This window comes from Rutilus rutilus (genome assembly GCF_951802725.1).
Source record: "Rutilus rutilus genome assembly, chromosome: 13".
In the NCBI taxonomy this organism is placed as follows: domain Eukaryota; kingdom Metazoa; phylum Chordata; class Actinopteri; order Cypriniformes; family Leuciscidae; genus Rutilus; species Rutilus rutilus.
This window is the reverse complement of record NC_140218.1, coordinates 22,260,409-22,279,015: the sequence shown is the minus strand read 5'-3', so window position 1 is coordinate 22,279,015 and position 18,607 is coordinate 22,260,409. Positions and strand designations below refer to the sequence as shown.

General features: G+C 38.8%; 1 protein-coding gene across 1 annotated transcript in view; it reads left to right on the top strand.

Moving 5' to 3' along the window:
• The first annotated feature begins 353 nt into the window (after positions 1–353).
• ubr4 (ubiquitin protein ligase E3 component n-recognin 4) overlaps positions 354–18,607 on the top strand; it is a 52,182-nt gene continuing 33,928 nt past the window's right edge. Inside the window, 21 exon segments of the mRNA XM_084428353.1 lie at positions 354–483; positions 2,575–2,672; positions 2,832–2,935; positions 3,028–3,157; positions 8,951–9,050; positions 9,052–9,094; positions 10,037–10,139; positions 12,349–12,490; positions 12,572–12,696; positions 12,789–12,913; positions 13,006–13,065; positions 13,146–13,336; positions 13,978–14,077; positions 14,163–14,300; positions 14,392–14,509; positions 16,837–17,024; positions 17,258–17,414; positions 17,490–17,575; positions 17,674–17,843; positions 17,978–18,257; positions 18,343–18,475. Of these exon segments, the coding sequence (XP_084284479.1) occupies positions 359–483; positions 2,575–2,672; positions 2,832–2,935; positions 3,028–3,157; positions 8,951–9,050; positions 9,052–9,094; positions 10,037–10,139; positions 12,349–12,490; positions 12,572–12,696; positions 12,789–12,913; positions 13,006–13,065; positions 13,146–13,336; positions 13,978–14,077; positions 14,163–14,300; positions 14,392–14,509; positions 16,837–17,024; positions 17,258–17,414; positions 17,490–17,575; positions 17,674–17,843; positions 17,978–18,257; positions 18,343–18,475 (2,716 nt within the window). The 5' untranslated portion in view covers positions 354–358.

Here is an 18,607-nt window from a genome sequence, read left to right as displayed (position 1 = left end):
AATTGAATAGCGACTGAGGCTCTTTCTGCCCAGCATTTCCTTTTAGGTTTCAGAAAAAAAGTATGTATTACAGGTTTGGAAAGACATGGTGGAAAATACATCATAACAGAATTGTTTTATTTTTGGGTGAACTGTCCCTTTAAGTAAACGGTTTTCTAAGCTGTTTTTAAGCTTAAGAGTAAAAACCGTCCATCACAGTCCTATTATTTTCTCAGGTTACAACGTGCTCACATCATGACCATAGATCATGACACAACACCCGAGACTTTTCATGTTTATCTCTGACGACAGTTCCTGTTATTTGGCGTCTGATGATTAACCTCATTTCCGCTCTTGGATTCTAATAGAGTATCTCAAGATGGCGTCGAGTGGAGGAGATGGAGAACCTGAGTGGACCGCAGCCGTACGGCCACTTTTATCAGCGTCCTACACGGCTTTCGAAACGAAAGAGCTACCTCAGCTTATAGGATCCATCATAAACAGGTCAGACGAGGGCTTGTTTGTTGAGTTGCCCCGTGCAGGGCTGAAATAAACTGTTGAGTGACTCCGCATTAGCTGTGATGCTATGGCAGCACCGAGGCTCTGACTCAAAACCTAGTCAGCTGACTACCTTGACAGCATTTCTGGGCATCATGAGAGGGTTTGGGCCGTTCCCAGTGCGCACATAATGGCCCAAAATGCTGTCTGAAATGATTTCCAAAGCCAAAAATGATTTTGAACGCGCAAATGATGCCTTAAAATGCGTTCTACGTAACGTTAGCCAGCTCGTTGGGTTTTAAGACACAGCTGGAGTGTTACTGTGCATTTACAGTAGCAGATACATCAGATTCTGCTTCATCATCAGGCCGGGGATCCATTCTTTTACGTTCATATAACCGGCCCGAATGATATTTTAACAATGTCGATTGCTTATAATGAACCCTAAATCCACTGATATCCATCCCTAAATAAAGTGATTTTATATTCGTGTCGGAAGTGAATTAATTGACACCGAATGAGCTTGTTAGCCTCCCTCGACTAACCCCAAACAGCGCTAACGTTAGTTAGTTAGCCTGCTAGCCACTGTCAAGTGCTACTCATAAGCGTCCCTTTAAAATGTCAACCGAATAAATCTTCCTCTGTCAGTCAGTGGAAACCACAGTAGTCCCATTTACTCAAAGTTTTTATTTTAGTCGGTTCAATTTAATGCTTACGGGGGTGTGCCTGCTAACTAGCCAGCTATGACTTAGCAGCTGGTGCTAGTGTTGCTGATGGTTCGCTAATTGTGAGTTAGCCTTGTTTGGTTAATACATAAACGTCGAAATTCTGTGTTTTAGTTTGTTGCAGGTTTAGCTGTCCATTTCAAAGGCTTATTTGTTTCGGTGTAAATATGTGTAACTTACTGTCATCAGAGTTTCGTTTTTACAGAAACGTGTTAGGTGTGACGTGTGCGCATATAAACACATTACAGTGTGTGTCATTTAATGCTTAATAAACACTGATTTGACTACGAGCCAAATAACTGTCTGAGCTTTAAAATAAACAGTAAACACAATGTGTTGAATTTATGATAAAAAAAAACGTTAACTGTTGTCTTTTTGTTTTTTTTCGGTGTTCATGAGCTAAGTGCAACTTAACCAGTCAAAAGTGAAAGTAGAACGATTGAGCTGTCAACCTATACTGGACTAAACCTGTTTATGTTGGTGCTTTAATAAATATTGAAATGCAATAATTTGTGTTACTGTCCCATATGTCTGTTCATCTGTCTGGATTCAGAATCATTCATTATGACCAGTATTGTTTGCTGACATGAGTGTATTTGTTCAAAAATAAAAGTCTATTCCCAATGCAATTATTTTAAATGTGTATATAAAAAAGCTTTAAGGCGTAGTAACAATGTAGAAATGCTGGCTTGGCAACTAACTGAAATAAAATAGGTTTAAGGTGTTGTACAAAAATTACAAAAACTGAAATAAAAATAAATTAAAGCATATTAGAATTATATACAAAAAACTAAACCTTTGTTTAGTAAAAACATCATTACTAAAACAAAATTAAAATGGAAAAAAAAAGATTAAAAAATGAATTATTAAATACAATAATATAAATAATACTAAAATAACTGGTACAAACTGGGCAATTATTTAAAGAGATTTTAGGAATCATTTAACACATGCACCTTAAACACTTTTTAATGATGTTTGATATAGTGTTTGTTGTTATACACAAATGAGGAACTTTGATATTGCTTTCATGCAAGCATTCAGTCTGTCAGATAAGGTCATGCATTCCTACTCCAAAGAAATGTTTAAGCTTTGGAATTATTTTTCACCTTTTATTGCTAACTAGCCTAGTTGTTACATGCTTACTATAGGACAGTTCTTTTGTTAGTTTAGCCTAGTCTGGCTGCTTTCTGATATGTTACACTGACTTTCATAAATCAGTCAATTCATATTCGATAATCCAGTCCCGCCCTACATTTGATCTCGTTACATACCTGGTGTCACTTGGAAATGTCACATTACGAAAGTAAAATGAGTTGCAAACTGCAATTTACATTGATTGTAACCGTTTTTCCTCTTCTTTTTTTTATAGTGAATCTGAGATTCTTCACCATGACAAACAGTATGAGCCATTCTACTCCTCTTTTGTGGCACTATCTGCACATTACATCACCACTGTTTGTGGACAAAGTATGTCAAATTTCAATATTTTATTCTAAAACTACAATTTCCTTAATTTCTAGCCGAAGTAGGCTACATCATATGTTTTAGCTGAATATAGACGTACACAGATTTAACTGGCTATTCACAATATTCCCATTTAATAACAGTTCTTCTGTCACATTTTAGTCCCCAGAAATCAGTTGCTGTCAGTAGCTGCAGCATGTAAAGTATTGATTGAATTCTCATTGCTGCGTCTGGAGAATCCTGATGAAGCATGTGCAGTCTCTCAGGTCAGACATGCACCTTTTGATCTGATCTGGTCTATTTGAATAAGCATAGCATTTTCTTATAAACTAACTTCCTTTCTCTTTCCGCTCAATAGAAGCACCTGATCCTCTTAATAAAAGGCCTTTGTACTGGCTGCAGTCGATTGGATCGGACAGAGATCATCACCTTTACTGCGATGATGAAGTCGGCCAAACTTCCCCAAACTGTCAAGACCCTTTCTGATGGTAAGAGCTGTTTTAAATTGTCATAGCCCTCTGTTACCGGATAAATGAGTTCTCGTTAGGGTTCTTTCACACTGAGCACGTTTGCTGTGGTCCGAGTCCAAGCGCGATCATTCACGGTGCCCCCAGGAACCGAGTAAATGTTTTTTTATTATTAATTTGGTGCTATTATGCGCAGCAGAGTGAATTACACTTGGGTTTACTGTATTTCATCGCATAAAGGCTGCTTTCTGCTGCTTGCAAACGGACTCTGAGGAACAAGCTGACTGCGAGCCATTCATTTGCCACTCTGATTGCACTATGCGCCATTACACTGCATGCTCACTGTAAATCATCACCAATGTCATCCCTTACATGTGCTTTGTTGAACTAATGATGTCGTAATCGGCTAAAATGCATGCGCAGGTTACTTTACTTCCTGAACAAGTCTGCACCGAGTCTTTCACATTCAATCAAATCGCACCACAGTTCCAGTGTAAGCAAACCTACAGGTAGCATCGGGTCCGTATGACAGCTTTCACATTACCAAACTTTCATGCAAACCGTACACCGTTTCAAGCTGAAAGCCCGTGTGAAAGCACCCTAGGGTGAATGAAATGTCTTGTTTGGTGTAATGACCTGGAATTTTTTTTGGATTTAATCTCTGTGGTTTAAATATAGACTAGACCCAGTATTACGGGATGGGAATATACAGCAGCAGTGTTTTGGTGTGTTAAATGATGCGCCTCTTGCTTGTTATAATTTCAACTCAGCTGTTCGGAAGTAAATACCTTCAGTTGGTGAAGATGTTTGCTTTGCCTTTTGCCTTAAAAAGGCTAAAGGGACATAACATCTGGTTTTGTACTGATTTGAGGTAAAATCTACAGAATTAATTCTTAAAACACACAACTGTTCAAGTTTGGGGTCTGTAAGTTTTTTTTAATCCTGTTGAAATAATTTTCTGCTGGAGTACATTTCTTGTTATCAATGTTGAAAACGGTTGAAACTTTTTTTTCTTTTTTTTTCTCAGAATTCTTCTTTGATAAATTGCATTTATTTATTTTTTTATTTTTTTATTGTAAAAATTTAAATGTCTTTACTGCCACTTTTTTGATTAAGTAATGCATCCTTGCTGAATAAAAGTATTAATTTCTTCCCCCCCAAAAATTTACTGACCTAAACTTTTGAACGGTAGTGTATATGGTAAAAAATGTAAAAAGGAGCTGAAAGAAAGTAGGATACTCTTTTTGGTAAATGATCTGGTTTGACAAAATATTAAATAAACATACACAAAGGGGCAGAGGTTATGTAGGATTGTAGGTTTTTATGGAAGTTCTAATAGTGTGCAATTCTGCTGGGACATATTCCATGTGGACAGATTCCTTAAGGTGTCTTTGCAGTTCATTCATGTCTTGCAATGATGATGCAGGGCTGGTGGTACCCAGATGTGTCATAACTATATTTGTCCCCTAGGGGTGTGCGATATACCGTCTGTTTGTTTTTTAACCATGTGTTGCCGATTTGACATTATGGAGTATATCCCTCACACACAGAGAGTGCATGCATACGTGATGTAGTCTTGTAGATTAGACTAGTGTGGGTGCACATTTTCACTGCGTAATAGTCTATATTTATATAATTTAGTAGTTAATATTAAATTAACTATTAAATTAATTTGTTTTTCTCCAGATATCAGCATAACAAATGTGATATTGATTTTATACAAGTTTAATATACACAAGAAGTTAATTTTAAGTGACTTTTAGAATTTTAAGTGAAATTTTAGACACCATATTGCCTGTTCTATTTCCTTTTGCTCCAGACTGCCAAAAGCAGTGCTAAAGCACTATGGAAAATCCCCTGCGCTTGACTGAGAATTGAATAACAAAGTTGTCACCTCGTGACCCATGGCGTATCTTCAGCTATAATACCCACTTAACACGTCAAATCAATTTCTTTCTTATTCTGTCCTGATTGAATCAAAGTGACTATATTTTGTGCAGCTTGCTGCTGAAGAGTTCTTCAGGATGTATTCACTGATGCACTGATGAGCTTTTGTCTCGTGCATGCAATTCTACCGCAAGCCTTGGCCGTGTTTCCTATTCTTTAGCGCATAGCCTATGCTTTGTGGCATTACACAGCTTTGGGCACTCTTGCACAAGAAGGGAGTGAATGACACTTCGAGAGGGTCTCTCTCACTCTTCTTCACTTTCAAACTGTTCTCAGGGGAAAACCAATGTTTTGGTGTGCACAGACAACGTCAACCATCAGGGAGGCACAAGGTCACAGAGTGCGCTTCAGGTAGCTCACAACCTGCTTATTTGGGCTCGATTGGACAGGAAGATTGGACTCTACACTCAGAAGTGGTGCTAGTGATATGGAGGACGTATGACGCAGCGGTAGATGTGTTCACGGACAGTCAGACGTCTCACTGCCCTCGTTGGTTTTCCCTGATGGACGAACCGGGATCTCTGGGTCTGGATGCATTAGCCCACGACTGGCCAGACGTGACACTATTTGCTTTCCCCCCGTTACCACTGATTTGGAGGACTCTTTGCAGAGTGCTTCGCGTCTGCTGTTAGTGGCTTCTCATTGGCCTGCGAGGCCATGGTTTCAGACTCTGTTTTCACTGATAATAGGACCATCTTGTCATCTGCCCAACAGACCAGACCTCCTGAGTCTGCTAGAAGGAAGAGTTTGGCACCCACATCCAGATCGGTTGAAACTGTGGGTGTAACCATCGTGCCCACCAGAAATCTCGTGGAGTGCTCAGAGAGGGCCAGGGACACTGTTTTGAGTACACGTGCGGCATCCAATGTGAAATTTGTATGCTTGTAAATGGAAGATGTTCTCTGACTGGGGTTCTAGCTGTGATGTTGAGCCATTACACTGCTCAGTTGGATGCATTTTGGATTTTCTGCAACATATTTTGGAACTTGGACACGTTCTACATCCACACTAAAGGTGTATGTGGCGGCTTCAGTAGCTCACCGGTCAGAGTTTAATGACTCATAACTTGGGTCTGACTGGCTGATTGTTGCTTTCCTGAAAGGAGCTAATCGTCTGTGTCCTCCACCGGCCGTGTGGAGTTCAAAGTTGGACTTGGGTATGGTTCTCAATTCCGTGTCACCCCCCATTTGAGCCAATATTAGAGTCTGACATTAAATTGCTGTCATTTAAGACTGCATTTCTCTTGGCCATTACAACAGCGAAACGCATGGAGTTCACTCACACGCTATCGGTGCCCCCTGTTTGCGCTGGAGTGGTAAATTCCGTAGTGTTTCATTGTGGCCCAATCTGGCATTCTACCCAAGATCTTGTCTTCACAGTTTATGAACCAGCCTATTGTGTTGGCTGCACTGCCAGCAGATCAAGCTGATATACGGTTGGAGCTATGTCCAGTTAGGTCTTTGAAGGCTTACATTGAAAAGACAGCAGCCTGGCGTAAGAATGATCAATTGTTTGTTTGTTTTAGTGATGCACGCAGAGGTGCTGCACTTTCTTAACAGAGGCTGACGCACTGGGTGACGCAGGTCATTTCTCATGCGTACGAGTCTGTTGGGCAGTCTGCGCCCTCATCTATTCTGTGATTCTACACGTTTTTTGGCAACATCTGGCTCTGGCGGTCTTCCACTTTCACATAGAACCACAGTTACGTTCGTCACTAACTTCCAACGTTCGCCAACGAAAATAGTTCAAATCAAAGCCTCGTTACTGTAATTGCGTCTCTGAGCAACACACAGCGGTGTTTCCTTACTGAATGAATCAGCCGTTTGAATGAATCTGTTGAATCTCAATGACTCATTTATTAAAGGGATACTCCACTTTTTTCGGAAATATGCTCATTTTACAACTCCCCCAGAGTTAAACAGATGAGTTTTACCGTTTTAGAATCCATTCAGCCGAACTCCGGGTCTGACGGTACCACTTTTAGCATAGCTTAGCACAGATCATTGATTCTGATGAGTCCAGTAGCATTTCTTTCAAAATGACCAAAGAGTTTCAATATTTTTCCTATTTAAAACTTGACTCTTCTGTAGTTAAACCGAGTACTAAGATCGACGGAAAATGAAAAGTTGCGATTTTCTAAGCCTCTCATTCCAGCGTAATAATCAAGGAACTGTGCGGCTGTACCATGGGTGCAGCAGGCGTAATGATATGACGCAGCGCCTGAAAATAGTCCCCAGCTCGGTAACTTCTTCCAACGTGACCGGGACTTAGTTTGTCTAACCTATTAGACCTATTTTCAGGCGCTGCGTCATATCACTACGCCTGCTGCACCCATGGTACAGCCGCACAGTTCCTTGATTATTACGCTGGAATGAGAGTAGTTCCTAGCCATATAGGCTTAGAAAATCGCAACTTTTCATTTTCCGTCGATCTTAGTACACGGTTTAACTACAGAACAGTCAAGTTTTAAATAGGAAAAATATTGAAACTCTTTGGTCATTTTGAAAGAAATGCTACTGGACTCATCAGAATCAATGATCTGTGCTAAGCTATGCTAAAAGTGGTACCGTCAGACCCGGAGTTCGGCTGAATGGATTCTAAAACGGTAAAACTCAACTGTTTAACTCTGGGGGAGTTGTAAAATGAGCATATTTCCGAAAAAAGTGGAGTATCCCTTTAACGGTGACTTGCTTCCACCTATTGGCGGTTTTAATTTCACATTGAAAGTATCTTTTCATGTTTTAAATCATTTCAAATATTCAACGTTTTACAGTTTGTAACTGCAGGTTATTCATTTGTCACCTGTGTAAACAGCCTGTGTAAAATGCCACTTCAAATGCAGCTTCTGTTTCCTCTCCATTGCAAAGATTAATTGTTGATACTTATTTAATTTGATTGGTTACAGCCTTTATTATTTTACAGTCTTATTATTATAATTGAATTTGATTAAATATATTAAATTGATGCAAAAGATGATTCATGCATATAATAATGGATTTATAAAGGTAAAAATGCCCATAAAAGATATAAATCAATTGAAACGTATTGGAAAAAATGAGTTCTGTCACTGCTGTGAACTGACCACCACACAGAATATGAAGAATTCCAAAAACTTTAAGAGGCAACTGGCCATGGCAGTCCTAAACCTGCCAAGGCACCAGCACAATAAACACACAGTAAAATATTGTTTAATTACCGCTATCGATAAAATCCCATAAAAGTGAGATATTGTTTTTGTCAATATCGCACACACCCCTACAACTATTCATGAAAATTAATGAAGCATAGTTTTTTGTGTGTCTGGTTTGTTGCTCATTTGATTATTGTGGCTAATTATAAGCTCTCTTGTGAGGTTTACTGCGTTTACATCAAGTCAGAAGGGAGCTGTTCTGTTTAGTAATTGCATTCTTTAATATTACAAATTAGTAAGGCATTCCTGTAATCCAGAAACTCTAAAAACTCTAAAACATCCAATAATATGTCATTTTCCTACAGCAAATTATGTTAATTTGGGGGCTTTTCTCAGGAAATATTTTTTTATATGATTGTATACAAATAATTGAATTTAACAATGCATCATGGAAGTAATTTTCAATAGTTTGACAGCCCTACAAATTAATCATTGTCTACTTTAAAAAAAAAAAGACATCCTCCTTGACACTATTCAGTCCAAGCAAAGCATTGTCTCATATGAGTGTATTAACCTTTTTTTACTCATGTGAGTGCCGAAATGGTAGAAGGGAAGCTTTGTTTTCTTTCCTCTGTCAGAGAGGATTTAAGATCATCTTTTTCCAGAATAGTCAACTCAAAGGTGAGATTCTGTCTGCTGATATTCTACAATCATCTTTTTGTGCTCTTGCTTTCCAGTGGAGGACCAGAAGGAGCTTCCTTCCCCTGTTAACCCCGAGCTCAGACATAAAGAAGTCCAAATGAACTTTTTCAATCAGCTGACGTCAGTGTTTAACCCTGACATTACCGTGCTGGCCTCTCCATCCGTTCACATGCAGGTCAGTGAATTAGATTATTCTTTCAATTGAGATACCTTTTGTTTGTTTGATAAATCTGAACATACCGTTTACATGAACACTAAATAAAGTGATTGGGTTTATGTGCGTGTTTATAATATCACAAGCTTGAAATCGGAATTGATCTTCTGTCAAGCGCACACTGCATGAATATAGATTTTCTGCTATTGGCACTTATCATTCCATCCTCCTATTATTCTTTCTTATCTTTGTTTTAAAAAGCAGACTTAATATTTATTTATTTATTTATTTATTTATTTATTCATTTATTTATTTATTTAAGGGAGACGATGAGCACATGAAGCATTTGTGCCATGCTGATTATATTTATCAAGTAGTAAAAACGCTCCTCCTTACGCCCAAAACAAGGTGTCTGTGGATCAGAGTCTAAAGCAAGGACTAGTGGGACAATGTTGTCCTGCACCACTTCACAGACGATGAGTGAAAGGAGACTTTTAGAATGACAAAACAGTCATTTATGACTCTATATTCTACAGGTGAAAATTAGCACAAGTGCTATAACCTGGTAAAATGCATCTCTCCTTTTTTTTTTAAGGTTAATGTATATTTTACATTGTCCCTGTTTCAAATATTCGACAACAACAGCTCGTTCCGTGCGTCATACCTCATTACGCCAATTCTACATCATTGCACGTGCAGAAAATTCCGGTTTCAGCACCACCAGCTTTTTTAAACCAGCATTTAAACCACCCCTTACAATCTCAATGAAATCCATTATGATTTATGTGGTTACATGTGACTTTTTGTTTTTTATTATGACTTTGCTACTAGTCCGAATACGAACAGACTTTTAGGGTTCATGTAAACGCAGCTAATGATGTGATCACTCCTGGGATTTCTGCTGTTTTGTTATGAGCAAGCAAAGATGATGTTTAAGGACAAAACTGTAATGTCATGTGTTTTACAGGGTGAGAATGAGTGTGATGACCAGACAACAACAGATCAGGCATTGCAGGCCAAAATGAAGAATGCCTTCATCTCTCAAAATGTGTCCAGTTTACAAGAATTAGGTGAGCTGAGCTTGTGAGCTCAAACTTTTCAACCCAAATACCACATGATCAAATCAGACCAAGTACCTTCTAGGCACAATATTCCCTATTTAGACCATACTCACAATGCCATTTTGATTAATATCAATATTTATGTAGACATATTTTGGGAAGATTACAATTGCACGTTGAATTCGAGTATTCAATAAAAAAAAAATCCTTGATTGCAATTTACCTTTGTCGAGTAACTTGCAAAATATCGGAAGTGGAATGAGAATCCTTGAACCGCATTATTAGACCGTTTTCTAAGGATGCACGATGTATTAACCATTTGAAAACCATACAATAGCGTAGTGCTATTGTGAATTCACTAAGGCTGCGATTCAATTTAACCCTGTGGGTTAAATATATGCGCTTTAATTATTTACATTCGTGTAGGTCAGTGGTTCCCAAACTTTTTGAAAGCATGGCACCCCTTTGTAGCATTTTTTGTTTTTCCCACGGCACCCCAACCCAATTAAACTAAACGTACATGTGTATTGTGTACATAGTACATATGTTTAATATTATTATGAAAATGGCATATAAATGATCAAATTGACTTGTTCTATCAAACAACTTGAGTAAAAAAAAAAATATATATATATGTATTTTAACCATTTCACCACTTTTTACACTCACTGAAGTTAGCTGAGCAGCGTGTGGTAGGCTACATGCCAAAGTCACATACATCCAGTCAAAGAAAATGGTATAAATGACATCCCTGGCACTTTATAGGGATTTTTCGACCCATATATAAAATTAAAGCTAGATGAGCAAACAACAAATGAAGCATGAATTTATTATGAATGCATCACAACAGACATAGGCCTAACACCGTCTCCTAACCAAACGCGACGCAACACGCGATAAAAGTATCTTTTCCGTTTTATTCAGAGTTTTTGTCTTAACCAGCCACGACGGCGACACGCGATCATTTATATTTTAGAAGCGGTTTCTATTTTTCTGCGACGTCGTGGCTGGAACAACAATAGAAAGTATGATAATCTCAGGTACTGTTTATGTGCTTTATTTAATGTTAAAAGCATCTGTGTGAGTTTGAATATCATTTTGTGTGTATTTTATAGCCGTACTGAAAGCAACAATTCACTTCAGATCTTCAAAATAAATAAAAGTGAACAAGAACGTTCAAACTGTCAACTCGTTGTTAACAGACCAGTGTATTTTATGACAACGATTGTTTCAGTAAGTGATTTGAACCAATTACTTTATGTGGGAATCATTGGAACAAAACACATTTAAAGATTGATACTTTTTAATAGCTAATAACCAACTCCAATTAATTTTTCTCTAGTTTCTCATTTGCTTTGTTCAAACCTGACCTTATACTAAAATATCTGTGCATGGAACAGTGTCGCGGGCATTTAAATGCCTCTTGATACTGGGGAAGATTGAGGATAGAGCAACTCGTAGATCGTGCTCCACTTACAGGCGCTGGCTTTTTTGTTTAACGATAGCTCCATCTTTGCCCTATCCTGTCAATCTCTGCGTGAAATATAAAATTGAGCGCGCACCAGTACAGAGGGCAGAGCTGAGCGGAGCGTGGGATTTAAACTTTAAATATATTTGAAATATATCATTGTTGTTTCGCTTATTTATATTTGTTTGGACATGCTCATATGTTGGTGTTTTTATATATTTTTTAAATATATACTATAAAAAAAATTATATGGTAGGATAGTTATTTTAAGCTGTTTAAGTTGGAGAAAAGCTGAGATTCTGCGGCACCCCTAGCCAGTTGTCACGGCACCCACTTTAGGAACTACTGGTGTAGGTTACGTGCGTCTCAGAGCGGCTCTGTTCACAGTAAATGCTGCTCCACAAGAACTGTTATTATTTACATGCATGGAGTAGTCTCAAACTCCATCTCTGCATATGCTGTGAGTTTGGGTTGCTTATAACGTTCATCTGGGAATGCAGTGTGCACCATTTCATCATATTTGTAAGGTAAATCATTTATAAACCTGCATCAACATACAAGAAAACATCATGTTGTATATGTTGCTAGTTACATGTTTAGTTTTTTGCTGCTTTCTTTTATACATATGGACTTTACAGGAGTTGGATGTCGCACATTTAAGTTACCCAAAGCTTTTAATATTGTAAACTTATTTAAGGTTAACATTTTGTTCCACTTTATAAGTCCTAATTCTTATCCCATGCATTACAGGAGGTTCAGAGAAGTTGCTGCGCGTGTGCCTCAACCTTCCTTACTTCTTACGGTATATCAACCGCTTCCAGGATGCGGTATCCGCCAACTCTTTCTTCATCATGCCGGCCACTGTGGCAGATGCTACCGCTGTCCGAAATGGGTAAACCAAACACTCCCTCAGCTCACTGCTTTTTGTTGAACCTGTAAAGAGTGAGTACACTGACTTCCATCCCCATTTCAGTTTTCACTCCCTGGTGATTGATGTGACCATGGCCTTGGACACACTTTCCTTGCCTGTACTGGAGCCTTTGACCCCTGGGAGACTACTTGATGTGACTGTGTTAGCACTAAGCTGCCTCTATGCAGGTGGGTTCATTGAAAAAAAAAAAAAAGCTCCTCTTGTAGAGTTCAGATGTACACAGAGAACTTCAGGTGTGTGTTTTTTTTTTTTCTCTCAGGTGTGAGTGTGGCGACTTGCATGGCCATACTGCAGGTGGGCAGTGGCTTGCAGCTTCGTGCAGCCTCCACTGGCTCCAAGGAGGAAGACTATGAAAATGATGCTGCTACCATTGTGCAGAAATGCGTATGTGTCATTAGTGAAGGTGGCAGATGTCTTTTGAAAGTTTTATTGTCTTCGCTACACTGCTGATCTTCTGTTTTTCCTTTTTTCAACAGCTTGAAATCTATGAGATGATTGGACAGGCCATCAGTAACTCTCGCAGAGCTGGAGGGGAGGTAGGTGAATTATTTGCCTCAGAGTATACAACATAAGCGAGAATGTCCCACATCTGAGATCTGGTTTCGTGTTTCAACAGCATTATCAGAACTTTCAACTCTTGGGCGCCTGGTGCCTGTTGAACAGCCTGTATTTGATACTGAACCTAAGCCCCACGGCCCTGGCTGATAAAGGGAAGGAGAAAGATCCCCTAGCAGCACTACGGGTCCGAGACATCTCCACCCGAACCAAGGACGGAGCAGGATCTCCTAAACTTGGCCCGGGGAAAGGGTAAGTGCCTTTGTGTTCTGTGCTTCAAGGGATTGCCTAATGAATATGAGTTATAAGAGTGTCCTAAAACACTGGTCTTCAGGTTTAATCTTTTTTTAAAGTTTAAGAGATTTTTTGACCTTGACAATTTTTCATGATGGTCTGCAGGATCCTCTTATCATCATGATATTTTCCTAATATCATAATATTTATATTATATTTATAAATTATAAAGCAGTTTTGTTAAAAAAAGTTGGGTAACACTTTATTTTACAGTGTCCTTGTTACATGTACTTACCATGGTAATAAAAGTAAACTAACCCTATAGTAAGTACATGTAGTTGCTTAGTATTACTCAGTACTTAAATATATAATTACACTGTAACAATGACACCTTAAAATAAATTTTTCAAAGAAATCAAATATTTTGTCAAACTACTTTTTATGGTTTTCATTCTTTAAATGAGGCCCTTTTCTTCTGTGTTATGATATTTGGACAGCGTCATCCTGACATTTTTTACTTTATGCCCCCACCACCACCCTAAAATAAAATTAAAACAAATTAATACAGAAATAAATTAAAAGACAAGCTCATAATCACTGAAATGTATAACAATCATTGTATTTACGAATTGGATTTTTTTTTTTTTTTTTTTTTTCAGGCACCAAGGTTTTGGGGTTCTGTCAGTAATTCTGGCCAATCACTCGATCAAGCTGCTCACATCACTGTTCCAGGACTTACAAGTGGAGGCTCTTCACAGAGTAAGGCCAAACACATTAGCTTCTTTTGAAATACCAGGGCATGTTTATATTGTAAATGTGAATGAAGCCGTTATCTGTCTTCAAGGGCTGGGCTAGTGACGGTCCTCCAGCAGAGCTGAACATCATGGCCCAGAGCACGTCTATCCAGAGAGTGCAGAGACTCATTGACTCGGTCCCTCTCACCAACCTGCTCTTCACGCTGCTCTCCACCTCCTATAAAAAGGTATGTGACCACGAGATTCGATCATGGTTGCTATGAGGAAGTGGTCTGTTGTGTTTGATGAATGTGGTGGCTCTGGTTGTGCTTGATTCAGGCATGTGTGCTGCAGCGACAGAGGAAGGGTTCGGTCAGCAGTGACGCCAGTGCCTCCACTGACTCCAACACTTACTATGAAGATGACTTCAGCAGCACAGAAGAGGACAGCAGTCAAGGTAACGAACACTGCAGATTTCTTGTTATTTTAAGAGTCAAGAAACCCCCCTGTTTGAGCACTGCTTGTTCACACTTAAAAAAAAAAAAAAAAAAGCTCTGGAAAAGTGGGAGTGTAGAGGGTGGGAAGAAGGGAGATAACAAAAAATAAAACATTTGCAACACACTCATTATACAGACAAATTAATATTTTAATGTGAGCGGTGAAAAAAACCCTGATTTGGAGGCACCTTGATGTATTTTATAAATATAACCCCATGACAACAAACTCACTGAAATTGTATCATTAGATTCTACTAACAACAATCATGACCAAATCAAATACTTTAAATTCTTCTTAGAAATATCAACCAATCAGCATTATAAATTTGCAGAGCTATTAGTCCATTCTTCTTTGAATTTTGGATCTACATCATTTTCTTCTCTGCATCAGAATAATCCATCTTGTCATCAAAACTCCATCTCTGACCGCATCGTGGTGAAAATGCAAACAACACTCTTGTGCTACTGTTCTGATACACTTACACAGTGTGTCCGAACGCAAAGCTGAACAGGCAGAGATGAACGAACAACGCTGAATCGGTCTTATGTGACATTTGAATTCTCATGAGTAATACAGCGCAGTGATTGGATTAAAAGAGTTTATTCTCAAGAATAATACAAAGAAACTGATGACAAGTACTCTCCAGCCACTCTTACCACTCTGAATTAACGCATATACCTCACTTTTCATGACGTTGATTCAACTTTGCTTTTTAAACAGGACGAACGAAATAGCCAAGAAAAACGAAAACACATCCTCAATTTTCTCTTAATAATAAACATGAGTGCTATTGTTGTTTTTATTAATGTGCAACCAGTACATATCTCATAACATCTCAAAAAATGAGTTGTGTTTCATAACCCTTTAACCTTGTAAATGAAGGCCACAGTGAGGTCAGACATTGTAGTTGATCTTGTAATTAAGAAAGAACCTGACATTCAGTTTATATGCAGAGTAGTTGCTTTTACCAGTAAACCTCCCATTAGATTGATGTCTAGCTGGGTGATTCTCACAAAAAAAAGCTTTATTTTCAGCAATTAAGCACATTTTGCAATGAAGAAAAATCACATTCTCAGTACTGGAACGTTAATGAATGGAATAATAATGAAAATCATCCTGTCCACAAACATGTATATTTTTATATTATTTTGTTAATTTAATTTTTCCTTGTTGATTATTTTTTTACTCCTAAATAAGCTTTCTTAAAACACTTTAGAATAATAAAAAAAATTAATTACTGCAATTCTGATATATGGTTTACTGTAATGCTTTTTTATTGCTGCTACAATTGCACTTATTTTTGGTAACAGTAATGTCAAAACAAACAAAAATAGACTATTTTTATATTTTATCCTGGTTTGCCGTTATACATGTGCATTTTTGTACAAGATAAAAAAAAATGTAATAAAATCCTTTAAAACTTTGATCTACTTTGAACTAAATCCTTTGAAACAGCACAGTTTCCTTGTTGACTTTTTTTTTATTTTTTTATTTTTTTTACCCCTAAATAAGTAAGCTTTATAAATGCATTTTATAATTTAAAAAACTATGCATTTCTGTAATGCTATTTTTTTTCTCTCTTTTTGCATTCCAATAGTCTACTGACAGTTGGAAAGGGAGGATTTAAATGTGCTTAATTATTATATCAATCATGTCAAAATACAAACTTAATTTCCTTAAAAAACTTTCTTTATGAAAAATGTTCTTTCGATGTTTTGTATTGAAACATGACCTGTGCTTTTCTTGACCGTTTTTGTGAGGTTCTCCCAGCTGTCTTATTTAATGATATTAGAATGAGTTATTTTTTATGCAGCTGAGTACAGGGTTTGCTTGTGGTTTACTGAGCTAGTGTCAGGGCTGAGGAATCTCAGGGACATTCTCAGGCAGTTCCTGAGCACAGCACGCTGTAGTAGAAGGACAGAAGTCAGTCCTCCCCAGAGCTCAGAGTCAGGTTAGTTTACTTCCTGCTCCGGAACACTGTGGCACGCTAAGCATGCTCTGCTAACTGTGCTGATCTGGCAGCCATCACAGCTAGTGACAGTGTTCATTATTTCAGCAGAGAGAAGACAGGAGAGGACAAGAGCAGCTTGTTTCTCAGGTCAGCAGATCTCTGTTTTAGGTCAGACTCGTAGTGTCTCATTATGCTTCTGTTATTGTGCAGTAAACAGTAAAAAGATCTTAAGTAGATTTATTTCCATGGCTAAATGGAAACAACATCACTGTTTGCATACAGTACAGTGACTTCATTGAATGTGGTGCTGAATGTCACTCTTGCCGTGTTTTCAGATGATGATAGTGAGCCCATTCTGGGACTGTGGTTTGAAGAGACTATTTCTCCCAGTAAAGAGAAGGTGGCACCTCCACCTCCCCCTCCTCCCCCACCTCTGGAAACGTCCCCGAGACTCAAAAGCCCCAGCAAGCTGAACACGGCAGAGAACGGCAACATCCTGGCCAGTCGCAAGGACCCGGAGTTGGTAAGGCCACAATGTGAAGTGCAGATCTGATTTTGACTAACTTTGCTGCTAGAACTGAAATGTTGTTTTATGTCCTGTACAAACACATTTGTTATATGGCGAGCCATTCCACTAGGTTGTCAGTTGTCAATAAATCCCATATAACTGCCATATCGGTTTACATTACATTACACGATAAGTGAAATGGATTGCAAAAGCCATTTCATCCTAACTTGATGTTTTTCTTGTTCTAGTTTTTGAGTTTGGCCTCAAGCATACTAAACTTCATCACCACCTCCATGCTGAAGTCCAGAAATAATTTCATTCGCAACTACCTGAGCGTGTCCCTCACGGAGCAGCACATGGCCACCCTCGCCAGCATCATCAAGGATGTCGACAAAGATGTCAAAGGTTTTTAAAGCCCCCCACTCTTATCTATGTCTTACATTTAGGCTTTTCCTAACATGCAACTTTTTTGCCATCCAGGTTCCTCTGATGACGAATTTGCATCAGCCCTCTATCACTTCAATCACTCTCTGGTAACATCAGACCTGCCCTCTCCATCCCTACAGGTAAATTATTAAAAAATATGCTTAAATATGCCTGAGCTGCTACTCAATATTACAGACAACAGGCACCTGATACCTTGTTTTGTATAACTTTTCTTCAGAACACTCTTCTGCAGCAGTTGGGTGTTGCCCCATTCTCAGAGGGTCCCTGGCCCATGTACATCCATCCTCAGTCTCTCTCAGTGCTTTCTAGGTTACTGCTAATCTGGCAGCATAAAGCCAGCCAGCAGGGGGAGCCTGATGTACCCGAGTGCATGAAGGTCTGGGAGAGGTAAGACATCACTCAGTCTTTAAGAATGACTTTTCTTTTCTCAAATGTAGCTTTGGATTCTTCACAAGATATATTGTGTGTTAACATCAAATTCGTTGTATAACATATTCACAACTGGAATATATTTTCCGTAGGTTTGTGGGCACTCTAAAACAGCACACGCTACAGGGAGCGGTGCCTGCTGACGAGGACCTAAACGTAGAACACCTCCAGCTGCTTTTGCTTATCTTCCACAACTTCTCTGAAAAGGGCCGCCGCAACGTCCTAACCCTCTGCATGCAGGCCATCGCTGAAATCGCGGCTCACGTTGATTCTCAGCTTCAAGCTGTACCCCTCAACCTGGCCCGCATTTTGCTTGTGTTCGACTACCTGCTGCACCAGTACTCAAAAGCTCCTATGTACTTGTTTGAGCAGGTACAAATGTAGCTGTACTCTCACTGGAAACATGCCACTGTTTTGTAGATAGTTTGTAACAGTTTGATTTTATTTCCACACTCAGGTTCAGTACAATCTCCTGACACCACTGGCATCCGGAGCCAGTTCTGGACAGGAGGGGGGGAAGAGAGGTGCCATCCCACTTTATTATGGTTTCAAAGAGGTGGAGGAGAACTGGGCCAAGCACTGCTCGGCAGGTAGGAGTAAGTCAGACCTCTTATATTTCTCTCCATTATGCCCTTGATAATCACACATAAAGCAGTACTCAACAAACAACACTTGAAAGCTTTGCTAATTTAGTGCAAGAGCTGTTTCGATTGTTATTGATG